At 39.6% G+C, this 26,543-nt stretch overlaps 2 protein-coding genes across 19 annotated transcripts in view; one reads left to right on the top strand and one right to left on the bottom strand.

Moving 5' to 3' along the window:
• Positions 1–6,733, top strand: part of APBB2 (amyloid beta precursor protein binding family B member 2) — a 190,632-nt gene extending 183,899 nt beyond the window's left edge. For 6 of the 17 annotated variants that reach the window (XM_054064384.1, XM_054064380.1, XM_054064386.1 and 3 more), the window contains one exon: positions 397–6,733. In XM_054064384.1, the coding sequence (XP_053920359.1) occupies positions 397–564 (168 nt within the window). In that variant the 3' untranslated portion in view covers positions 565–6,733. The remainder of the gene's footprint in view (positions 1–396) is intronic. The other 11 variants (XM_054064396.1, XM_054064394.1, XM_054064395.1 and 8 more) reach the window with 8 other exon arrangements.
• Positions 5,707–26,156, bottom strand: NSUN7 (NOP2/Sun RNA methyltransferase family member 7). 2 transcript variants are annotated; one of them, XM_054064398.1, is made up of 12 exons: positions 25,939–26,156; positions 23,162–23,521; positions 22,721–22,779; positions 18,257–18,387; positions 16,950–17,102; positions 15,486–15,669; positions 13,678–13,888; positions 12,931–13,074; positions 12,115–12,216; positions 11,465–11,582; positions 8,920–9,037; positions 5,707–7,344 (listed from the first exon to the last, which is right to left on the bottom strand). In XM_054064398.1, the coding sequence occupies exons 2-12, from the start codon at positions 23,472–23,474 to the stop codon at positions 6,766–6,768; spliced, it is 2,112 nt and encodes a 703-aa protein (XP_053920373.1). In that variant the 5' UTR covers positions 23,475–23,521; positions 25,939–26,156; the 3' UTR covers positions 5,707–6,765. The 2 variants fall into 2 exon arrangements, with proteins under 2 accessions (XP_053920373.1, XP_053920372.1); XM_054064397.1 differs by having other exon boundaries at positions 25,976–26,156.
• Positions 26,157–26,543: the final 387 nt, after the last annotated feature.

Raw genomic sequence — 26,543 nt, 5'->3', positions numbered from 1 at the left:
GATGCTCCTTTAAACATCTTCCCTTCTAACCTCTCCCACATCTGTGTAAGTCAGAAATCTTTCACTACACAAGTGATCTAATGCTGGAAAAACATTTCTCTTGGAGTTGTGTTATACAGTCCAGTGACAATGTAGTGAAAATAATCCTTGTTAAAGAAAAGCTGAACCCAGAAAAGTTACTTTTCAAAGGGCTGTTCATATGATTTAGTTTCCATCATGTGGGAATGAACACTTTCTGCCCACAGATTGACTGATGTTGTCCTATTAACGTCAGCTGGGCTGTTTGTCACGGAGGTTTGATTATATGTAATGAGAAAATATTAAAAGTGTATTTAAAATGCTCTGTGAAAGTACTGGATACAGTAAGGATTTCAGAATGCTTTTGCTTTGTTGCAGTTACGGTATCAGAAGTGCTTAGTAGCCAGACCTCCTTCACAGAAAGTCCGACCACCCCCACCTCCTGCAGACTCGGTGACCAGAAGAGTTACAACTAATGTAAAAAGAGGAGTCCTGTCTCTCATTGACACTTTGAAACAGAAACGCCCTGTCACTGAGATGCCATAGCTGCATCAGAGAGAAGATTCTCCTAACCTTTAACTGAAGATAACAGTAGCTACACTAAGGAAAATGAACTGACGATGTCTGGCCTTCCATTTCCAGTTACTGATGCTTTGTCGTCAGAGAATTTACCCTTATCGAAACAATGTTAGACAAGCATGTTCTCTTGTTCTTGCCACCATCGTGTGATATGAAAAGAAGCATGAATAATTTTTTTGCTGTCAGTGAGTTCCATCATGAGCAATGGAAGGTCTGTTTGATTGTAAATACATGAACGTTACCTAAACCCACACAAAAAGAATATGGCCACGTCCCTCCCAGTGAACTCATGCTAACGTCCTTGGAGTGAATGATGCCCGAGTTGATAGTTTCACCGTCTTGAGCTGGATTTGTCACAACCCAGTCTTAAATCCTACAGCACTTTTCTCTGTTTCCAACATTGGAGTAGGTACCAAGTAGTAGCTACCATCAAATTACTGTAGCTTAAATACGAAGTTTTATTTTAATGGAACTACAACCATTAGTTTTAAATAGTTTGCCAGCATTGGTCTAGCAACCACTTTAACATCTCCCTGACATGCTTTGAATCATAGTGTCATTATTTCATCTCCTGACTACACATTATGGTCTCCCAGAAGAGTCATGTTTAATCCCAAACCAATGCTAAAAAATCCAGAAGCATTTCCAGTAATTGAGTTGCAGGGTCATCCACTGAAGCTTTTCAGCTTTAAACATACAAATGCAACTGCTGGCTGTTAAATTTATTCTCCTAAATTTGTCATTAATTCATAAAAAATACTGTGTGTTTCCTGCAGGATTCAAACCAATCAGGAGTAACAAAGAACTAGTCAGGAATTTTCTTATCTTACAACGCTTATAGAGACTAAAATATTCCATACCTTTTCCACACAAGTGTTTGATGGAATGCGCAATTTACTGTGGTTGCACAATTCCCCCTTCTCCTCAGAATTTGTTGCTGAATACTTAACATGCAACAAAAAGAACAGTAATGTTTCTTGTTATTTACAAAATTCCACAAAATTTCTTTTAATGCTCTTGTGACAAAATAAGAAGAGAGTTGGTTTTTAGCAGGATAGGGTTTCAGGTGGTACAACTTGATTTCAGTGCTTCTGCTCCAAAGGCTTCACCTTATTGCTTTGGTTGACACACTACTACAGACCCAGACAAAGTCAGCCTGGTATTGCCCCTTAAAATTGTACCTCAGTCTCATTTTCAAATGCCACTATACATCCCAGTCTCTCCCTGTGCCATCTTCTGTCTAGATCTGCAGATTGGTACAAGTTTTGGAAATGGAACATTAGAAATATTTTTAACTAGCGTTAAAAATGTTTTGTCTCCATTTATAGATATGTTCCAAAGTGTAACTGACTCCCAAGTCTGCAAACCTGGTTGTTCTGTAACTTTAAAAGAACGTTAGCAAGGTGGTTATTACAAGAACTCTGCTTTTTATTTTACTATGCAAGGGACTGTTATAAACAAACTATTTTTTTTATTTCCTTGTTTGAAGAAATTAATGGCAACACCTGGGCACAGTAGTTTAGGAACATGAGGGGAAAAGAATGATGATTCAAGAAGTTTCTGCATTGAAATTTGCTGAAAACTCATGAATCTAAACTCGGTGTGATGTATGAGCGAGTGCCAGGTCAGGGCTAGCTGTGCAACTCTTGTAATTAAATTTAGCTCTCTAGGATAGCCTCTGAAGCGCTGATCCTACACCCATCTCCAATCTATGTGATTCTGCACCGCAGGCACCAAAGCAATTGTTTCCTTTCCCATGGCTCGTGTTCCTGCTGCCTCCTTTGCACCAGCTCTAATGCTGGTATAGCTGGAGAAGATGCTTATGCCAAGTTGGCAGGGAGAACCAGAGGTGAGGGGATGCAAACCAACCCACCCCTTTTAGCAGTACCAGTGGTTTAAACCGACCCTGAGGCCAGGTCTCAAGCATGGAGAGGGCAGCTTGCATACATGCTTTTTTAGTTTCCAGCATTGATCCCAGTGATGTGTGCTAGGAGCCATGCAAAAACTCACTTCCTATCATGACTGCTATCAAAATGTGGCAAACAGTGTACCTTTAGGTAGGATCATGAAGTTAGGGAAAAAAAAGTTCCCTTACTCATCACCATGCTAGTGATTCAAACTTCTACTTTATGTTAAAATCCTTTGACGGTGTATTTTTAAATTTCCAGCTGGAAATGCCAGGATTTGGGATTTGGAACTGTTCTACAACAGTGAATTTTAAACAGTACAGTTAAATCTTGTAGCTGCATCTGCACAGTGCTGATTCTCCCCAGGAGAGCTGGGCTCTCTCTAAATTAAACCAACACTCAGCCAACGGCAGTGGAAAGGTGGTTCCACGTTGGTGATGTTAAGGCTGTGAACAGGTAGTTGGCTTTCACTGGCAAAGTGTGCAGCTGCAGGGAGGGCTTGAGAAGACAAAAAAGTAGCTGTAAAGCTGTAGGTCACTTGCCAAAATACATTTAGAGAATTTTGTGTCTCTTAACACGATGATGTTGATTTTGCAGATATTTAAGTAGTGTGCTTAACGGTCTGACTGTCTGTGGCCTTTCTGCTTCAATAGAGCTCCTTTCTCCCCAAAAGATTAAATACACTCCCAAGTGTTTGCAGAATCAGAGCCCAGTACTGCAAAGCCAGTTATCTTTTGTCAAACAATAGATTGAGACTCTCTTTTTACCATGGCCAAAAGATATGTATGCTGGGGGGGGTTGAGCAACTGCTACTGGTTTAATCGATGTTATAGCAACCCTTCCATTACCTATGCATTTTTTTTATAACACCTAGTGATTCTGTAGGCAGGCAGCCATGTTCACTATGCCTTGTATGTCTGATGCCATATTTTAAATTAACCTGTTAAATACAGCTTAAAATATTTTAATTTTATTTATTCTATTTTTACTGAAATATCCTGCATTATTATGTTGATGTGTTGTCTTTACTGGATTTGTCTTGTAACATTCTCCACTCTGTATACTATAGGTTGCCTAAAAAAAAGTAGGCTTTGTAATTATTTGTAGTCACATTTTTATTGAAGTCTGTAGAAAAATCATGTAAAGCAAAGCTGATTTCTTAATTTTTTCAACGCAAGTAGTAAGTTAGAGGTTAGTGTCATGTGTCAGTCATGTCATTAATATGCTCCCTTGTAGAAGCAAGGAGATTAATATTCACAGTCAGCGACTAAGAGATAAAAGCCTTTCTTTTGAAATCGGCAGTGCTGGCTGTAGGTTTTATTTCAGCCACTTACTGTTTCATTTGAAGAGAAGCAAGGGGGTGTAGGAGATGCAAACCTACAGAGGCCACCCACAGGGTGGTTAAACAGGAATAACAGAAATTGTATGGAAGGGCACAGAATCCATTCACCATAAAATGAGTTTTTAGGGACGTACTTTGTGTGCAGTCATTTGCACCTACTGAAACACCAAGCCCTTTCATGCCAGAGGAAGAAAAGCTGTGGAGTATCTAATAGCTTACGCCAGTTCTGTGTCACTGCTAAGAGTTCTACATCCCTCTTTGTTAAATTTATCAAGCATTTCATAGATCGTTTAACCAGGGATCTAAAATTGTTAGTAAAACACCCATGGAAAAAAGAACTTTCATTTCAACAGCTAATATGGGCTCAGCCTTTTAGCATTACCATTAACCGCCTTACTCCTTTCTTGGGTAGGTTAATTAATACATTGCTAAAACTTGCACTGTAGAGTCAGCAAAGCAGGTTTGAGTTACTTTAGCAGCAGTAAGAAAGAAGGGAACGCACGCACTGTTTATTAACAGAGCTCAGTCTTACATAAAGCACCTGACTGACGTTGAAAAGGACAGTTTTCCCTGCTGTTGACCACTCCTCCACATTTAAATGTAATCTGTTCTGAGAATAAATTTAGCTGCATTAAATGATTGTCTCAACTGTTACTGGTCCGTGAAACTGGGAAATTATTTCTTTTGTTCCAAATTGTGGTTGAGGGGAGAGAAAACCACACTGGTCGTTTAGAGGCCTGTTCAGTACAATGGACACATTTGTATCTGGAAAGCTGCATCATCAGTTTCTAGATGAAAATTACAAATACGTAACTGGATTAAAGAAAAACAGTGACAGAAGATAGACTTTTACTGTAAGAAGTTACTGAGTGTTTAATGGAGCACACAGGCTTCCACCTACAAGCCATCTGAAGTCAGTCCCAGATGTTGCCACCATGTGATGTTCAGTGTGCACGAAGCCAAGCTGCTGACCTGTGAAATCAAATTCTTCACTACCAGCCCTCTGATATTCTTGGTAAGGCATCAAGATTCTAACTGGTTTAGCCTCCCTAACACTTCAAAGATGCAAATTCCTGAAAGCAAGATGAGGCCAATGTGAGCCACCATAACACATTTTATGTAAGTAGCCCAGTTCTGCCATCAGACAAATGTATATTTTATAAGTAATTTTAATTACATTTAATAGATGAATTATAGATTTTTATTTTTAAAAACAGAATTCGGTTTTCCAACTGCAAAATCTCACAGTTTCTTTTAAGCATTTAAGAACCACCTTGGAAAAAACAAACCTCAACCCAACCTCCAATCTCCTTACTTCCAATTCCCTTCATCTAACAGTAGATGCTCTCCTCCAAGTTGGTTTTAAAATAAAATGGGGGGTTTTATTTTCATTTCTATACACTGCAAGCACACAGGTCTAGATCTATCCTTACCATTTGTTCAGAAACAAGAATGGGTGGAGTTCATCCTTTTATTGGAACAGGCAAGGAACATGGGTTACTCACATGGATACACAGCAGGTGAGTGATGCCTCTTAAGTAGGAAAGCTGAATCAGATCAAAATGCTGACAGAAATTTTCACTGATTCAATGAAGCAGTGATACTCAACTGATGAACAAGAGCCAGCTGCCTACACTGCTGGTCTAATATAGTCACATCCTTTCTTCTAAAGGTTGAGCTGATCCAGGTACATTGACTGGTGTGGGTGAGGGAAAAAATAGACACATTAAAACATTTCTCTGAATGGGTCTAAATCCAGACTCATAGGACAAATAGGTTAAGATTCCATGCTATATTGTCGATGCTTAAATGATTGCCTAGAAGAAAATTTCTGGGCCAGTTACCTTTGCCTTTCTATACTGCTATACTGTCTTTGTTTCCTATGACTTCTCATATAAATACAGTTCTTGAGGCTCCTCTTACTGTCATTCTGTCATTGTTTACCATTTTCCTTCCTTATAATCTCTATGTTTAATACTAAATCAGATTCTTGTTACAAGTATCTCTGTGTGTCCCCTTTATCCTCTGCTCAGATTATAATGCAATTATAATCTTTATTTTACAGATATTTTCTATGTGCTAGCAAGAAGGAGCAGGTTAGACACCTACAGCTGTTTCCAAAGACAGACAAACTACTCTGTGTTCAGTCATTATTCAGCTGACTAGCAGTAGTATAAAAATAAGTTACTTTGGCCGTTGCAGCTCTCTTCAACTAAGAACTGCTTGTGTTAAGAAAGCTGGTGAAAAGCAGTTGTGAATCATGACATAGCCTGATGTGATGACATGATGATGATTAAGTATTTTTAGCTTAACAATATTTTGTTTTCACTGTTAATCTTTTGATGCACACCTGAGTAGAAACCAAGGGAGTCAGTACAGGAAAGCCTGTGCATGGGATTTAGTGTCTTTGGCCTGCACAAAAGCTCACACCTAGTTTCAGAAGTAAAGGTGAGAAATCTGGCTTATTGCACAATGCTTAGTTTCCATGTGTCAGTCTAAATGGTAACTCACAAAAATGGCACCTAGCACTTGTACAGAGAAATAACCGCTTATAAAATGCAGTCCCACTTTAAAAAAAAAAAAACAAAACAATTTCAAATACAGATCTAAGCAGGTCATGGGGGGGGGGGGGGGTATATGTTTTAACTGTCACTTTAAAGGCATGGGAAGAAGCCCATTTATTTTTCCTCACTCCCCTAAACAGTCCATCAGCTTTACGCGTCTGAGCTCCATTCAAGGTGTGATTACTGGCTTAAAAGTTGCTCTCTAACATGGGTATTTCTAAGCAATTAACCTAAAATATCTCCCTCCCCCACAGCAAGATTATACTGCATGAAAGTATGCTGTAATCTAAGTGTACTGATTAATACAAACAGGAATCTGTACCTTCTGTATAAGCAGAGCAAAGTTTGCCAATATTTAGAGCCAGCGCCGAGGATGGCTGAGCACACTTGGCTTCCCTGCTTTAGACGGAGGCGGTGGAATCCTGCCACTTGAACCCTTTGCTCCAGTCCAGCCATGAAAGTGATGCTGACTTGACAGTGTCCTGGATTGGTTTCCTAGCAAATCTAGGAATGGTGGAGGGAAAAAAATTTGTGCGGGCTTCAATACAATCCTTTTACATTCTGTGCGTCTCTGTCTTAGATTTGTCTTGCCCACAGGTGGCTTCACCGCTTTAGGCAGAGCTGTGCCTGAAGTAGGTTTAACAGATTTCTTCAGCTGTGCGCAGCCGTTTGTTTGGGTCACATTCTTTTTTTGTATGTTACTAACGGCTTTAGATGTGGTAACTTCAGCCTTAATATTAGATACAGTTTGATGGTGAAGGACCTCTGCAGTCTTTGGCTCTCTGCCACTACCGGTAATATTACATCTGCGTTGTGTTACTCTCTTCTTTTTCTTCTCTTCCTTTCCTTTTTCTTCAACCATACCATCTAGCAGTCCTTTTGCTGCCGCACGAGCCAAAATATCTTCAACAGATATAGTTTCAGAGGGATCTTTCTAAAAATTTAAAGGAAACTGCAATGAATCCAAGCCACAACCCAGAACTGCAAACTCAGTATCTTAATCCCAGATTCCTCCAGAATTTAATCCACAAGAAAACTACAGCAGAATCTAGCCGAAAGACTTTAACATTGCATGTGATAAATGCTAACCAAACTATTCGTACACAACAGTCACATTCTGAACTTCTTGAACAGAGGCATCTGAGCATTTGCTATTCAGAGACTTTGCCTGCTACAGGTCTGGAGAGGGGAAACTGAATTCTGGACTTAGTACTACTTCTGCCACACTGACTTGCTCTGTAATAACATGCATATGTGTGTGTGTGTATCAGAAATAGTTACTAAAATACAGAAATATTAGTAGTAACATTAAACAGAAGTAATTTTCATAATAATACTATCCTTGCTCAGAATACATAAGGAACTCTCAAACTACATTAACTAGGAAACAGATCAACATCTAAGTATGTAGAGAGAAGCAATGGGAAAGAAACTATTTACAGCCAGCCAACGAGAGGGTTTCTGTAAGCCAGAAATTTCAATTTAAATTATAAGTATGCATTTTCTGCTTTGCAGAAATTTCTGTTCATTTCCAGAATCACCTAAAAATTGCCCACAGGAACAACTGCTTCTGTGCATTAGAATTTGATAAAAAAATTATTCGAGTCAACTACCTGAACAAAACTGTTTCTTCATCTGGAAGGAGACAATATAGTAGATGGATGTATCCATCATGATTGCCTAAAACGTATTAGCTCAGGTTAAAAAATACTTTACATTGAGAAGAAAGAGGTCAACAATATGTAAGTTGAAAGGCTCTTCATGTGTGATTCTCTTACATAAAATCTTCACTCCTATTCTCCCGCAAGACACAAGCTTCTTTCAAGCACTGTAATTGCACTATGACAGAAAGTGGTACAAATAACATCTTATATCTTTAATTTTCAATGAAATTCTAATTAGCTCCCCACTTCCTCTTTTGGTGAAAAAAGCCCTACTTTCCTCAGACACAAGAGAAAAATGTTGATGCTTAGAGATGCAAACTAGCCCTTTAAGGCACTTTCGTCAGGAATCATGCCAAGACTTTTCTATTTACTCAGCAAAAGCCCCCTGTCTTTCAAGCCAGATTTGCATATGCCTTAATTTTCAAAGGAAGCATATTCATACATAGTTTTTTAAATTATAAGGAAGTCTTAATCCCTACAGTTGACACGGTCTGCTTGAATACTGGAAAATCTTGGTGGCACACATGGCCATAACAACTTTGCAGACACCATTTTTCATGAGTCTAATGAAGCTTTGCGTTTCATTCTGAAGTGTGACAGCAACAATATATTTCCCCCTAGATGTTCCTCGCACTGACTTAGACCAAGATGCTGCTCCAATCACAGGCATCGCCAGAAGTAAAGGCACAAAACCCTACAAGTAGCACATTTCAACTGCTACCTATTCTTTGTTCTTAACACAAATAAAGAACAGCCAGTAATTTTCTTTAAAATGTTTCATTTCATATATTCTTTTGTGGGAAATGGCAATATTCTTTTCCTGTAAAGTGTTCTTCTTAGCTTACCCGTCTTTCTAGAATAGCTAGGAAACAGCCACTGGAAATTTCTGATGGCTCCATTTTGAAAAAAAATTCAGTGGAAGCTGTTGAATTGGAGCAAGGAGAAAAAACAGGAGGAATGAGCCTGTAAAAAATAAACAAATGACAAGCAAATAATATTCAAGGATATAAAGGGAAACTGTTTACAAAGATATATTAAAAGTAATTTCCAAATTATGTCTTTCAGTGACAGTCTTAAAAAAGCCTTATCTCCGTGTTAAAAAACTGCAGTTCAACACAAAAAATCCACTTTTCTAGAATTGTTCTTTTCCATTTCTTCCAATAATTGCCATTTCATTTTTTCCAATGATTAAGTATATTAACCACTAGCCAATAAATACGTATGAACATAATTAAAAACTGTGTTCTTTCTCAGGTCAGCAATAACTGGATTATCAAGTAATTTATAATGAAGTGAGAATATTTATTTTCATTGATATATATACAGATTACTGGTACCAAGAATACTTACAAGGGATGGTCTGACCCTGAAGTTGATGCAGAAATTAACTCCTATTTGCTAGGCCAAAGGGAAATGTATGAATGGTTGACTATCTCCTCTACACACTCCTGTTCACAATAGGCACCCTTACAAAAGGTAAAGCCTTTTCTATAAACTATTGTATTCTCAAGGTAAGCTCAGCTTGTACAGTGGATACATGTTTGGAATCGGCTTCATGAAAGCCCTCAATTTTCTTGGAAATTAATACTAAGTATATCTGTGATGATCATACAGGTTGCTTTATTAATATAGGTTGCCTTTCAACGATACTACTGTGAATAGTAGTGTCTAGTAATTCTGCAAGAGAGTTTTTCATCCTATCCTGTATTCTTTTAGTCAAATAAGTTACCTAATTCTAAGGAAAGTATAGAAGTAACTGTCCTAAGTAGTACATGCATCTCAAATGGCTTGAGCTTTCATCTTAAGACAAGCATAATCACACTATATATTTTATTCATGGTGTTCTATTACTGCTCTGTTTATGCTGGTTATCAGCAACTTTATTGTACAAGAACTATGCATGAACACGTCCAAGATAGGTGCATGTCAGTGAATGAAGAACTCGCTCTGGAATCATTTCTTAAGTTCAGTTATGAAGTTACAAAGTTGCTCAGCTCTGCAAAAATCCTAATGTAACTTTATTCATCCTTTCTTACCATTTGAGATTTCCTTGTATTTGAAAGCATAAGTGTAATTTGGTGGTATGCCAAGTTTCATGATGTTTCTGCAAAACACTGAATACATTGTGTTTGGGTTTGGTGGGCAGGGTTAGACAAGGGAGAATTTTTTTCTGAAAAAAATTAAAGCTCTGAAAAAAAAATCTCAGGTTTGTTTTTGTTTTTTTAATATAAATTCTGTTCTATATGTCATGTGGTCAAATAATTAACAGACCACTATGTTCCAAGGCCCCTTAATTCTCCTTCTAGATTAATAGCTACATAGAGGTCAGGACATGACAGATGACACAAAATTTCAAATCACAAAGGAAAACAGTTTACAGCAAGAGTCCATAAGTGGTTTTGGACTAGTCATAGCATCACTGTCAAGACATACCCGGATTGCATCCCATTTCCATCAGGCTGCTTTTTTCTGTCAGTGATTAGAAAGAAAGATGCATTTTGTTGTTAGCATACCTCTTTTTAAAATTCTTTGGACTGGCCGCAGTCAACATTTAGCATTTTAATCATGCAAAATTTAAATGCACTGCACGGTATCTTGAACCACATCACTTGGCCAATTCATTAGATCATCTAATATAAAATAAAATCTAAAAATACAGTATGACTCTCCTGTGCTTTTGGCAACATAAACTCTTTTAACCTGCATCCTGTAATCAACTATGACATCTACAGGCAAGCAAGTGCCAACTGTTTGCATTTATCTACTGTGATTGAAAAGAAAACCCAGAGAGCACTCATGAGTCTTTTAACAATTGCTCCAGCTGACAGGTTTGAACTACATATAAAGTATCCAACACACGTACTTTTTTCCTATGTATTTGTTGGGATTGCAGGGGATGCTCTCTTATGGTAACCTGTTCTTCCAGAAGTTCTTCATCTGAATATGGGGACAAACAATCCTGCAACAGACGTTCTTATTCTTCTATGTTATTCTCAAATTTTAAGACCTGGTTCCTTTTTCCTTCGAAACTTCTCATTCTAGGTGAGAATCTGAGAGCATGCCAGTTCCCTGACTTCTAGTCTCAATTTTATCTTAAACTAGCTTCATTCTCTGAATACCAATAGGATGAGAGCAATAGATAGCTCTATCAGAATCTCACAACAATGTTATTTCCAACCAGTGATGCTGGATCTCGATTTCAGATGGGAACAAAAACATTAGATAAAAAAGTCAAGAGGATGCTACTTAGTACGTAAAAAAGGAATGGAATGAGAGGAAGCAAAAAACTATTTTAAATGTTAATCTAATGCAAGACACAGATCAGTCTAGGATAAGAATCAAGCTACAATTTACTTATTATTTCCACAGACAGAACTACTCACTCCATACCTATATGGTTGCACTTTATTTCCTTCCACTCCAGATTCCAGTGCTTTTTTCACTACTAGTTCATTTTCTTCTGGGTAAATCGAACAAGTGCAGTAAACAATAGCTTGTACTTTTTTAACTACAAAGCAAACAAGCAGAGTTTTTCTACTGTTCAAATTCTTCATACACACAGTAGTTCAGTAAGGACTGAAAACAGCATAAAAATTGTGCTTTGATGTCATTCTTACCAATAAAATATATGCTCCTGCACCCATTAGTATTCAGTCTCTGGTGTTTTTTAATAATTTAAGTATTTTCAAATATTTCCAGATTTCAGCAGACATATAGGGCTGCATCCAGTCCCTTCACACAGCTACCAAAAAGTGGGGCGGAGAAGTGGCAGCATACAGACAGAGTCAGACTACATTTACAGCCCTGCCAAAGCACAGCGTGACTAAACCAGCTGGAAGATTATTGTATTAATGACTGGAGAATACTAGAACATAGATACAGCTTTAAACTTGAGGAGAACATTATTTAGGGGGTTTGGTTACACACATACTGTTAACTAATAATCAGTGTATTTTTAACTACATAAAAACTGGTGGCAGTATAATGGAATTGATAGTACACATGTTGCGAGAAATCCAAGAGCTAGCACACTTACTTACATTTCATTGCATGCCTCAACTCATTAAGCTGCCTTTCAGCAAGAATACTGAGTTTATCCACAGATACAGATCCTTGCAAAAGGTCTCTTAGCAATCCTGCATCTAAATGTAAAGAGTTGTAAATTTATTAATGCAACTTGTATTAGTGTCTTAAAATTCAGTTGTTTGCAGAAAATGCTTTAGTAACAGACCTGATTATTACCGCTGCATTGGGAAGGCAGGCTTTAGGAATTACAATACCAAGGAATGCCTAAATGATGCTTTTTTCTCCCTTTACCTGTATTTACTACTGCCTTTTATTTGTTTCTGTTTAATGAAAACTGTACAGTGAAGACTTATACAGTCAATAAATGAATGTAATCCAGGGAAAATTATATATACTCATTGGTATCATGAAATGAATTTTCTACTTATAGTCCTTTTACTTTAAAAGAAAGGCTATATACAGTCTGCCTCCGAGAATCTCTCTCAAACTACATACTACTGAACTGAAATTGCCTTTACAAAACACTCTTAAACCATTTTGTTTTCTTGTTGAGAATCTTAAGCTAGGCCAAATACATTCTTGTTCACTTTGTGTGGAAAAATCATCTGTGTACTTTATTTATTCTCTCTTGTATTTCCATAGAAGCCTGCATGTACATTACACATACAGAATTACACAAGTTATTTAATACATATATTTTATAGTAGGTAAAATAAAAATCTAAAAGGAAGTGTATTTTAAAAAATGGTACAATTTACTGAATCAGGTCATGATGTCCATGAATACCATTTCTACCAGAAAGCATGAGTTAGTATTGTATCAAAAGTTACCTCTGTGTTCACTTAAAATAAAGTCTATTGGATTGCCAACACCGAGCCCAGAGCATTGTGGTAGCAGCAAAATAACTTTTGCCTTTTCAATTCTCTTGTCTGTTGGTTCAATCTCAGTAAAGTCTTCATGTAAAAACTGAATATCTGAAAAAAGGGAAAAGCTAAACAGATCTACATACAAGCAAGCCTACCTAATTTTAATGTGATAAAGGTGAAGAGACTGCGGTGTTACACGGACTTGCATAGAGCCAAAGCCTGCTACACAGAGATCTTCCAAAGTACGTGTCCCACTGGTTTCAAACAGATTGAAGGACGAACTAGACCTTAGCATTTTTCACTGAAAAGACTGCTAATCATGTTCTCTGGGTAAACTGGACAAGTGCATGGAGTTTGGTTTAACACTCCCAAACAGATGAAAATCAGACTGAAAGCGACAGCAAAGACACCAAACAATTCCCAGCTACCAGCTACATCAACTGCTACACAGTAACTACTGATATGGAAAAATTCACCCTGACATTTCCACAGCCCCCCTCTATGACATGGTTAATCTGCAACCTTTGATTAACTTGACTGCAGATCAAAAGCTGTCAGTTCACCTTGTGGCAAAAAATCAGTTGTTACTGCCCTCCCAAAGTCCTCAAACAAGGGATCTCTTAATTATGATAGAATTATGCCACATTTATAGATATCACAAACATTACAATATTACAATACTTTAAGCATAACAATTCTTTTAACACCTACTTTGACATCCCATGTGACTGACCAAGTTGCTCAGTTCTGCTGCTTTTGCTGAAGAATTCACGCCACAAACAAAAATTTTGGAGGTGCTGTCATTTGTCAGTACTGACATATGGGCAATGGTCAAATGGGAACCTATGTGAGCCACTATAATGTCATCACCTGTATTCAACAGTGCCTGTGCAGCGTGTACAGCAAGGCTGCGAGACTTATCCTAGAAAAATAAGGACACAAAAATTAAGTATGACCGACTAATTTGGCTTGTATGTATGCCAACCTTCTTTTCCAAATAAGGAAAGCGTTTTACTGTTTTCATGACAAACAGGAAAGAAGGGAGGAGAAAATCTAATTGGGGATAGCTGCAAATACAGAATTGAAGTACAAAACGAAACATCTTATTAAGTCACTCACTAAATAATTTAATCCTAACTAATGCAGAAGAAAGCATATCTACAAACAAAAAGAATATAAGCGTCTGCCATCTCTACTAGGAGGGACTCTAAGCAACAGCCAGTTCCAGAAAAGACAAATATATGCCACAACATGCAAAATTCATCCCCAGAGGCAGCTTAACAGAGAAATGTAAAACCATTCACATAGCTCTTCACAATAATTATAGCAGAAATTAAGCCATTACAGATCAAAGGCCAAGACTTTGCTGAAACTGAAACAGCACAGGGACCTCTCAACAAGAGTAAATTATCTCCTACTACAGGTGATGAAAAGAGATTCATCAAACACTATCTCCATCAAATTACTTTACAAGGCAAAGACTGAAGATACAGGCTGGAGGTACCATGCTTTGCACCAAATCTGGCAAACACTTATGATAGAAGAGGGAAGCACTAAACCTTTAATTTCACATCAGTGTCTACATATCCACTTACAACATTTAAGTACAATCCTAGTCAAAAATACACATATATATGAAAATGAATATTGAATTGCTTTGTAAGTTGAGTGATCTTTTTTTCTCCCTTCTTCCAGTTACAGGTCATGACACTTTAAGGATCAGACAGGCCCAGTCTATTAATACACATCTCTGTGGCTGGTGTCACCATAATAACTTCGGGTTTTTTGACAATGGGATTGCCTACGTGGCACCAGGTTTACAGGTATTAGATGGGAACCACCCTTCTCAAAGGGGGAGGAGGGTCTTTGCTCAGGAGCTCACAGGGCTTTAAACTAGGTGTGAAGGGGGATGGGGATAATATCAGCCTTGCCTATAACAAGCTGTGGAAGGACACACACTGGCTGGAGGGATGGAGTGCTGATATGGACCCTCCACCTGCTGCCTCAGGTCATGCTGCGGATGCCGCAGCACAGCTGAAGTCCTATGGAGATGAGTGGGAGGCTCCCAAGGCAGTAGGTGCCAGGGAGGAAACTTCTGCAGAACACCATAAGGGAAATTAGGGGTCTTCCACTAAGAAGGTGATGTGGCCAAAAGTCCAGCCAAAATGCCTTTATACGAATTCTCGAACCTTGGGCAACAAACAGGAGGACCTGGAAGCTACCATGCTACTAGAAGCAAGGCTGCCTCTTTGAACACTTTTGATATTTATTTCAATGGCTTTAAGAATAAGTTTTTAAAAATCTACTAACTTAACTGTAGGTGTCAATTATAAGCTAATTATTAGCTAATCTCCGTGCTAAATTTAGTAAATGAAACAGTTTAACCCCCGATTATTAAAACATTCAAACCTTTATCAGTATGTTACTGTCTGACTGATTTAATAGGACAGTGACATAAACATGACCTCAGCCTAATGCAAAGCATTATTTTAGTTTGCAGGTTGTATTACTCAACCCACCTGCAGTAAGAGTTTGCAGTCTGTAAAAAGATCTAAATTAAGCAGCTCTTCTTTAAGAGAGGGAGGAAACATCAATACATCATAGCAATGTTGGTCCACACAGTATGTATAATGGTCCAAGTCTGACACAGATTCAGCTCTTGTGAATCCATTCTTCCTCAAATCACTGAAAACATCTTGAAAGCTGTTAACACACAACAATAGCCATTAAATACACACAAGTTACTTAAACAATACAGTTCATATTGATATAGATTTTTGTCTGTTATTTTCTAAGTGTGTGTTTGTGTGTATGTCTGTGTGTGTATAGAGATTTATATTTAAAAAATAAATACATAATCTACCTAGTGCAGGAGGGGAATTCACTCTATTTTACGCATATAAGTTCCAGTTTGAAGCAATTAAGTTAATAAGGCTGATAAAAAAAAATAAGAAAGAGGTACGTGTCTCCAGAGGATGATTTCATGCAGTAAAACAAATGTCCATGTGCTCAGGAGACACTGTAGCAAATTTACTGCTGGAATAATTTAGTTCTTTCAATTGCTTTCCATTTAACCCAGCCCACGAATTAATTTAATGGCTGATATCTGAAATAATCCTTGTGTAACTGTAATATAGGCATAAATGCTGAAGTTTGCAACTCCATAAAGATTTAAAGGTATATATGTTCAGACTTGTCTGTTGAAATCCAGTTTCAGACAGTGCCATAAGCTTATACGGTATATTAAATACAGGGTCAACACAGCAGCTTTCAGCTCAGCCTTACTTAGGGTTGCAAAACCACAACCAGAGTACCTTCTCTATCTCAAAGAGCCCATAGCCTAAATGCAGAATGTTGGTCCAAGAAAGCGTATGAAAACAAAATCCTTGAAAACATGATAAAATGGATTATCTGTCTATCAAAACAGATAACAAGATAATTTGCCACGGTTGGTGCATCAGTTAGCACTGAACTGCGAGCACGAGCATTACATACACAGTGCCCCACCCAATATAAGCTTTTGAAAAAGTGTGCTTTTATTGCAAATTCACACTATCCTTACAGAATAAGCACCACTATTAAGAATTGTATCTGTCTTAACACCCTTTGCCAGTATTATTGCCTACAGTAATACGCCATTTTTTAAGAACTTTTCTCTTTCTCTAGTTTTCAACAAAGTTCAGTTGCCCATATAGTTTTTCCTAACTTAATTTCCTTGATTATTTGGTGAAAGACCCGCACAAGCAACAGAACAGTAAGAAAAACTTTTTCACAACTTTGTTACAGTTTGTGAATGCCATTACTGCAATATAAAAAAACCTACAAACAAATATAAGGCAGAGTTGCTGGACTAAGCAGAATTTACTGTAAGAAATTTAAATTACTGGTAATAATATAACCTGGAAATTCTAAAACAAGTGTGTAGCAAACTACAAAACTACATGTAAAATCATCAATATTAGATGATACTTTAAAGACCTTACCTGATTTTTAATGTGTTTATCCAAACAAATAAAGGTAAAACAGAAGCCCTTTGTTCCTGCTTCCGTAAGCTTTCTGGTAGAATGCTTTCAATTGAAACAGCATCATGTTTGATGCGATATCTTGCCAGGGCACCTGCCAATTTGGTCTTAAAACTACAAAAACATAATCAAAAGTTTAAGAAGTTTTAGAAATGTTTGCACTATTAGCAAACAATATTTCTATTACAGTACTGTCCTTACCCAGAAAGCAAAACCCGAGGCCTCACTTTACAAGCTGCTACAGAAAACAGGCATAAGACATTTTCAGCCCCAGACAACGTTAGATGCAAGGTAGTAGTACACAGGTTTAACTTAAATGCAAACGAGACTGGAATCACAACAGATGGCTCCCAAATACATCTATTTTCTAGACAGTTACAAATAAACAAAAATGTTTTGGAATTGCAATCTGTGGAATACAATCAGCAGATTTTTTTTTCTGTATGTTTGAAGATATAAATACATGTAGGTGCAGAATGAGCATTTGATGAAAGCTGACCTCCAAATGTGTTCAGAAGCACAGGAGTTTGATGGCAACGAGGTCAGTTTTACTGTTATTATGTGAAAATGTTAGAGGAAATATTGCCACTCCTTTCTTCCCACAGGCTTTATGCGTAATATTGATACATGATAACTGAAAGCAAATAAAAATTGTTGGTGAGCTAATTCAGATGTCAAGGTATATTACTTACTCTAGGAATACCCTGCATTTATAATATCCATGAACATTTTTGGCTATTCTAAATTCAGAAGCAAAACAATTTTGTTCAATAAACGCCTGTTCAGTTCATCAACAGACTGATGAAAGAAACATTTGAATATTACTTACGTTATTTATCCTCTTTTTTTATTCCTATTTCTTACAATAATTAACATTTAACAAAGTTTCATAATGAAGTATTACTAAATAAATGGATGTTATACCACTGCATGACCTCTTGACTCTATTACACTCATATTTATGAATGTTTACTGAGTACTTAACTTCTTTTCTAAAATTGCATGAAAAAAGTTTCAGCAATTCCAAAATAAGAAAAGTTTTTCTAGCAAAATAATCCACAATCCAAAGATAGCTATAGTTTTCTTAACTATAGGAATATGAAAGTTTCCATTCAAATAGGTTCTCATTAAAAATAAAAACAAAGCCCCAAAAATCTGAAGCTGATAGAAATCTCTAATATTGACAATTATATAAAAAAAGGCACTGGCTATACAAGTCTGCAGTTCTGTTAACACATATCAATAAAAATAGTTCTTAGCCCGTATACCTCTGTAGATAGCACTCTACTTGCTGAACTTCTGCTACAGGTTCATCTTCATCAAAAATCTTCCGTGCTTGAAATTTTCGGTCTTGTAGGTCATAAAGCATCACAACAAGCAAGCTGGTTAATTCATCTGGCTACAAGGGAAAAACAACGGGATAGAAAAAGTCACAGAAAGCATGCCTTACTTCTGCAAAAAGAGCCATATCAAACCACAGTCTCCCATGCAGGAAGCATTAAAAACTCCAACAAAATACTTAGTTGTGAGAATATGAAAGAAATTGCTCATGGAGAGCTAGTAAAGCAATGGAGAATTTTTTTAAAAACCCAAATTCATAAATTAAAGTTATTCAGCTTACCAAAAATTAACATTCCCCAAACACACATAAAATATACTATACTGTTCAGGTTTGAGTTAAAGCAGAATCAATTTTCTAACTTCTCAGCTAAGCCTCTTCTAGCTTGATTTTTTGTAAGTTAATGTGTTTTTCAGACAGTGCCCCTAGAAGTGATAACACTTAATATTTATAGTTATCACCAAGTAACAAGATGAATGGTATGCAGAAAGGTCATGGCTTATAGTTTTTCCTATGGAAATGAAGGACATCCTCAAGTTGGTGGGATGCCATAAGACAAAGAGGCGAAAAAGGTCACACCTGCAGTGAGGGGCGGACAGGACAGGTGACCCAAAACTGACCAACAGAGTATTCCACCCCATATACATCATACTCAGTACAAAATTGAGGCATCAAGAGAGTCAAGCCCTTTTCTTCAATGCCTAGCATCCAGTGAGGACCTTGTCTGTCCATCTGCCCAGATCCTATTCCTAAACCCAGCTCCTACATCCAGCTCCCACCTGCTACTCAGCTCAGTTCACATTTGGGTTTGTGCATGTTTGTACATATTCTACTATTCTCTTATGAATAATTACATATGGAGACGCTGGAAAAAGACAAGGCTACGAAGATGATCAGAGGGCTAGAGCACCTCCCATATAAGGACAGGCTGAAAGAACTGGGGTTGTTCAGCCTGGAGAAGAGAAGGCTCTGAGGAGATCTTATAGTGACCTTCCAGTACCCAAATGGGGCCTACAAGAAAGCTGGGGAGGGACTGTTTACAAAGGCTTGTATTGATAGGACGAGGGGGAATGAGTATAAAATGGAGAGGGGCAGATTTAGACTAGATATAAGGAAGAAATTATTCATGATGACAGTCCTGAGGCACTGGCACAGGCTGTCCAGGGAAGCTGTGGATGCCCCATCCCCGGAGGTGTTCAAGGCCAGGTTGGATGGGGCCTTGGGCAGCCTAGTCTAGTGGGAGGTGACCAGGGGGTTGGAATTCGACGATCTTTAAGGTCCCTTCCAAAACAAACTATTCTATGATTCTACGATTTCCCTTTCCCCCCTCCCTGTCGGGGAGGAACTGGGACACCACTGTCCAGAGCTCAACTGCGGAACGTCCATCGGTGCCGAGCGCCGCCCCGCGGTCGCCGCCTGCGCTCGCAGCCTCAGCCCCGCGGAAAGCGGGCTCCCCCGCCTTGCACAGACGCGGTTCATGCGCGGTGCCCAATCAGAGCAGCAAAACACCATCCCAGCAGCTATGCAAACGCCTCAGCTTCCACCGAGCGTGCTGCTTCGACAAAAGGCGCTGCAAAACGGAAAGCAAGGACAGCTGCTGCCGCATCTCCGAAAACAAGCGCTATGGCTACGCAGACAGGGACCAGGGATGCTCCTGTATCAGCACCAATCGTCACAAGCGCTGTGGCTATGCAGACAAGGCACCATGGATGCTCCTGTACCAGCATCAATCATCACAAGCGCTGCGGCTATGCAGACAGGCACCAGGGATGCTCCTGTACCAGCATCAATCATCACAAGCGCTGCGGCTATGCAGACAGGCACCAGGGATGCTCCTGTACTGGCAGCAATTGTCACAAGCACTGTGGCTACACAGGCAGGGACCATCGATGCTCCTGTACCAGCACCAATCATCACAAGCGCTGTATCTACGCAGACAGACACTCAACCCGTTTCTGTGCCAGTTGCCACGAGCACTGTTAGTAACACCAACAAACACCATGGACACTCCCTCTCAGTCTGTTCCTGTGCCAGTAGTCAGAAGCACTACAGCTACGCAAGAGCTAATATAGGCATTGTTAGTCAATTTGATCCAGTTGTGGCAATCACAGCACCGACCACCATGAACACTTGCAGTCAATCAGTGCCAGTTGCAAGCAAGCCAGCAGCCACTACGGACATTTTTAATCAGATGGTGTCAGTTGACTGTGTTACAAAGAGAAGGTGCCAAACAAGCGCAGCAGCTCATGGCACTGAAACGACGTCATCCCAAGGGGAAGACCTAGATGCAGAGGAAACTGCCCATTTACTATCCGTGAGATACCCGAGATTTCAGACATTATGACAGTGAGCCTTTTCTTATCTGTTTGCTGCAATGCTAGGATAAACGGGGGCAATAGTTTCAAATTAGAGGGAAAAAGAGCGAAATATTTGGGATCCCTGGCTAAAGAAGGTGGCAATGATAGGGTGATTGGAAAAGGGGATGAGCTACCACACTCTGGAGGCAACTCTGGGCAGCTTTGAAGGAAAGGTACCCCTTCCAAGAAGATATCAAAGTCCATCTTAACAGGTAGACCAACACAGAGAAAAGTATCAAGTATTTGAGAGAACTAGCTCTGTGGGATATGATCTCCAGGGATCTGAATGATCCCTGAACACCTGTAGATCCAGATGAGGTGCAATGTAGCCAATATACATTGTGGAAGCTGGTGAAGGCAGCACCATCATTATACGCCCATTCATTGGCAGTACCGAGCACGCCTGGAGACACTGTACCAGTGGCTGACTTTATTGACCACCTGTGGGATATCAAAGACTGCCCTACGCAGGCCTACATCTTGGCTGTGGAGAAGGAGCCAAAAGATCTGAACAAAAATTCAACTGCTTTTACAACCAAGTGCTTGACAAACTATCTCAGATGGAGGACAGATCCTACTCCTCATGTGCACAAGCCAGCTTCTCAGCCAGTTAAGAGAAAACGTCCTCCTACAAAGGACGTTCCTACCCAAAGGAAACAGAACACAACACACCCCATGTTTTTTCCTATATGATCACAGAAAGGACACAAGAAATCCTACTACCATCTCAGAGTCATGAGTCCATGAGTTGAAAGGAGAAACACACAGAGGTTCTTCTTGCTCTTTAAAGAGGGCAGATTGGAATCAAATCCCCATGTACAAATTACAGTTTCCAACAAACAAGTCTCTCTCTTTCCCCTGTGTGAGGGAACTAGGGTACAACCACCTGCAGTTTAGCTGCTGAGCCAGGGAGGTACTAAACCTGGACATATATCTTAATAACTTCTAATGTTATCAGAATTTAAACTTTAAAATCATTTCCTCCTCATGAACTAGTTCCTTGAATAGCTAAGCTAACAAAATCAATTCATCTCCGGTATATAACCACCAATAAATTCAGTTGTAATAACCATTCTGCAGCTGGGACACACGTAAAATCTCCTTCCCATGTCTAAATGTTTTAAACAGGGAACATCTTTTTAGGAGGCACTTCAGTTACTCTTAATTAATTCAATTAACAGCACTTCAGTTACTATTGCCTCTTTTCTTTCAACTGCTACAGTTGTTACACCTTCTAAAATTCTAATCTTCTCACAAATATGACAAAAAAATAGCTATAAAACTCAAGTTATTAGGGAAATACCAAAACCCACAAAATGTTACCACCTAAGTCTTACTTCCTTAGAAACCCAAGCCAGAAATCAAATGTGCTAGATCATTTGCTTGCTCACATCCATCTCCACAAATAACATCAGTTCAAATTAATCTTGTAATTTTCAAAGACTAAACTAGAAGGAAGAGTACAGTACTCTGCCAGCTCTAGATATCCTTTTCATGTTGAAGCACGCTGAGAGAGTAAACTGGACCAATTTTTGTCAGTACAAGTACAATATTTGCATACAATACAGTTTGCCCAGGAAATTAAATAGGGGTTCAATGCATTCGTTTGTCCAATGGAGCTCACTCTATGCCTTCCAATTCCCAGAGACAGGAAAAGAGCATGACTTTTTTTCCACACTCACAGGGCAACACAACAGCGAGGGAAAACACACAGACAGCTCATGGACAGTATCATTGAGCAAGTATTACACTGCAGCAAGCATTATGGTTCACCGTCCTGCATTCTTTCTTTGAAGGTTTTGATTCCCAGCAGTTAGGTGCAACAAGAATCTCACAAACATCTTATCTAGTACCTTGGAGACTGATGCTTTAGACAACCAACTAAAAAAGGACAGTAATATTTCAGTCTTAGGCTACTACATAGTTCAAAACAACAAGTGTTGTTTTGAAAAATGCTGCAGAATCCTAAGAAAAATTTCCAACTACATCAACTCAAAAAATGCAAAATGTATTTCCTCAGAAAAACGTTCACTTACTATTGACTGGCACGGGTAAGCAGAACTATCTAATAATATTTCTTCTAGAAGATCTTGATCTGCAAAAGAAGAAAATGTTGACAATTTACATTATGAAAACAAGATTCTATGGAAAAAAAAAACTTATAAATCACTAAAGACAAAGCTCAAAGTTTAAACAACATGAAAATTAAGGGCAAATTTAATCATAAAGAGTAGCAACTCTACACAATTCCTTTATAGGAAAAAGTATAAAGTTTAAATACTTGGTTTCACAAAACGCTATCAACACTTAGATATATTTACATGTTTCAGGGATATGAGTGGTCTAGTAGTAACCTGTAGTTTAACAAAACTTCCTCTAAATCTCTGCTGTCGGGCAGAAATAAGCACTTTGGTTTTACAGATTTTCACTGCTACATCATTTGTGTTGGAAATTTTTTGGAAAAGTTTTGTACTTACATTTTAGAGCACTGAAAGCCAGTTCATAAGACACACGCTGGCAATATTCATCTTTAAAAGTTAGCACAGGAGTTAATGAGTCATCACCATACCGCAACAATGTTCTATCCTTCGGTTTTTTAGTATGAATGCCTTGAAAAATCTTAGCTGCATTTATGTATTCAGAGTCACGATAGCCATTCTTCCCAATCAGAGTCATTGTTCTTTTTTGAACAGATTGGTTTTCATCTGGAGATTTTGTTTCACTCAAGTCTGAAGTATCATTTATAACATCCTCATGTAAAGACACCAAGTTACTCTTAGAACCCGGCATTTTTCCAGTTGCTGTCTGTGTAACTGTAAGTCACAATCCTGCTGTCTCTGCAAAAAACAAAATTTGTATTAAATCATAAGATTTTCTTTCACTAGAAAGAAAAACCTTACTTTCACTACTGTAGATACAAAGACCGTGTACTTGTTTCGAGGAAAGAACGGCCTTCAAAGTTCAGAAAGATCTTTTTGCATTCTGTGATTTAAACAAAAACTTCAAATGAAACATGAATTTGTCATGTTAGGGCACCACTGGACAGAGAAAGAATGTGATGGATAGAAGAAAAAAAAAAATTAAAATTGCTTTTTGGACTCAATTCAGAATGTCTCCATACACTCTCAGTCTTCAGTGTTAAAAACGCATACATAACTCCCACTGATCTGGCTGACTGGAAGTACAACTGCCTCATCCAGGAAGCAGAAACTTGCTGTGGCAATTAAGCTTCCAAATTCTTGCTAATTTATGACAATGATCAGGACAACTCACTATTAGCACAATGTTTCAACAAGTAATACCAGTAGCATCACAAAGCAAAGAGAGTGCTTCTTGTATATATTATTAGTGCAAACAGATGTAAAAATCTCTTCTAAAAAGATCCATGCTACAGAAGCAGACAGCCTGCTGTAACACAAGCTGCTATTATTTAAGTACAAACAACAGCAACAAAGAGAAGACTGCAGGTTTCAGATAGTAGAGTGGAAACTGGAAAGGTGGCTAGGGAATTACACTGAACTACACTGCCTTACAGCCAGACTGTGCAAGGTAAGGGGTCTGGAAGCATTCACACTGGAGAAATAATTTTTTTTCCTATATTTTTCTAAAATTTGAGCAGAGCTCTCAGCTCTCAATTTCTCTGGCAGGCTCTTGTATTTTAAGTGTTCAATACATCTAAGACTAAGCCTACAGAAAAGCCACTGGAAGACCACCCGAAGAGAACATGGGTGAGAGAGAAGAAAGACCTTATAGTCAGGCTCTGAAAAAGCTATGGATAAGGTGTTTGAGGTAACCTTTTCTCATTCCCTAAGCCATCTGGGAGAGAGTAATACATGATGTACCTGTTAGGTACTCTCACAAAATCCCCATCAAACAGAAATGTCTTGAAAACAGCAGCTTTAAATCTGTAAGAGTTTTAAACATTGCTAGCCAGAGATATACTATCTTTTCAGACAGCATGCCCACCAATGGAACTGAAGAAAAATTAGATGCATTTATTTGAATGGTCTCAATTTCAAGTGAAGCTGTCCACAGATCATACCATTTTGCAATTATGAATTAACAGTAGCAGACAAATACAATATTTGTGGCACACAATATATATCAATATGAATAACAAACAAAAAATGTTTCCAGTTGATACGTAAATTCACTTAAAGTGGAAGTTAACCAGTGTATCATAAACAAACAGTTTATGCAAGATGCTTCTGGGCTTGACTTAATGAACTCAAATAAACATAATTACAACATCACTACATAGCATAGTAAAGGATTTCTACACACCCTCCCCCAACAAAGCCACTATTTCCTCTGTTTATATACTAGTACCTTTTCCCTATTTTTTCAGTTATCACCTTTTTCAGCAGGCTCTACCATTACACAATTGGAATCATAGAATCATAGAACAGTTGCATTGGAAGGGACCTTAATGATCATCTAGTTCCACCCCCCTTACCATGGGCAGAGACACGTCCCACTAGACCAGGCTGCCCAAGGCCCCATCCAACCTGGCCTTAAACACTTCCAGGGATGGGGCATCCACACCTTCCTTGGGCAACCTGTGCCAGTGCCTCACCACTCTGATAGTGAAGAAATTCCTCCTTATGTCTAGTCTAAATCTGCCCCTCTCCAGTTTATACCCATTCCTCCTTGTCCTAGCACTACAAGCCTTTGTAAATAGTGCCTCCCCAGCTTTCTCGTAGCCCCTTCGCGTACTGGAAGACTGCTATAGGGTCTCCTCGGAGCATTCTTTTCTCCAGGCTGAAATCAGGAAAGAAGAGATGAACAACCCAGCAGCACCTGTGTTGTGCCAGGCAGGCAGCCTGGCCACCTGCGACTAATTCACAGCAACAGGAATTGAGATGAGGCAGCTCCGTGTGCACGGACATGGTTCCTCGCACACCAAGTGTAAATGCTTTACAGCCCGACACTGTAGTACCTGTCTTACTAATCTTACATGTACACACAACCACATCTGCTTCACAGCACCTGCTGCAACCGATTCGGAGCTTTCACGGATGGCAAAGCTTCTGCTGCTCCCAACTACGCTGGGGGTAAGGGAAGATCAGTGAAAAGTCAGGAAAACAGGCGTGCGCTACGAGCCCACCCCCAGCCCTGTTTTACTTCTCAGAACAGGGACCTGTTCACCTCACAGCGCAGTCACGCAAGAAAAATTATTTGTACAAACACGCCAAGGGTTTCTCAAAACACCGGGCTGCAAGGCCTTAGAAAGCAAAGACAGAAACATACGCACCCCCAAAACACAGAGGGGCGGCTTCCGAACCCCTTACCCTCAGCAGCAACCCCGGCGGCCTCCCTCTCCTGACCGCGCTCCTCCTGCTCGCACCTCCCTCCAAGGGGCGGGCGCTGGAGCCGCGGCCGCAGGGACTCAAGCCCCATGCCGGGCAGGGCCGGGGGGACACCGCCACGCCCGCCCCGGCCCCGCTGCGAGGACACCCCCAGCCCGGCCTCGGCCCGCAGCGGGCGGTGCCCCCCGCGCCCAGCGCGGCGTCACGGGCGCCCCCTGCCGGGGTGGCAGCGCCCTGGGGACACGGGGCGGGAGTGACAGGGCTGTGGGGACACGGGGGGACACGGGTCAAGGGTGACAGAGCCCTGGGGCATAGGGGGACACGGAGCGGGGGTGACAGAGCCCTGGAACATAGGAGGACACGGAGCAGGGGGTGACAGAGTCTTGGGACATAGAGGGACACGTGTCGGGGGTGACAGAGCCCTCTGCCATGAGGGACACGGGGTGGGGGTAGCAGTGCCCCAGGACATGAGGGGACACGGGGTGTCCCCCCATGCCCTGTGCCATGGGCTCATACAGAGCGGGGGTGGCAACGACCTGGAGACACGGGG

This window comes from Cuculus canorus, chromosome 4 (genome assembly GCF_017976375.1).
Source record: "Cuculus canorus isolate bCucCan1 chromosome 4, bCucCan1.pri, whole genome shotgun sequence".
NCBI lineage: Eukaryota > Metazoa > Chordata > Aves > Cuculiformes > Cuculidae > Cuculus > Cuculus canorus.
This window is presented reverse-complemented; position numbering and strand designations above follow the sequence as displayed.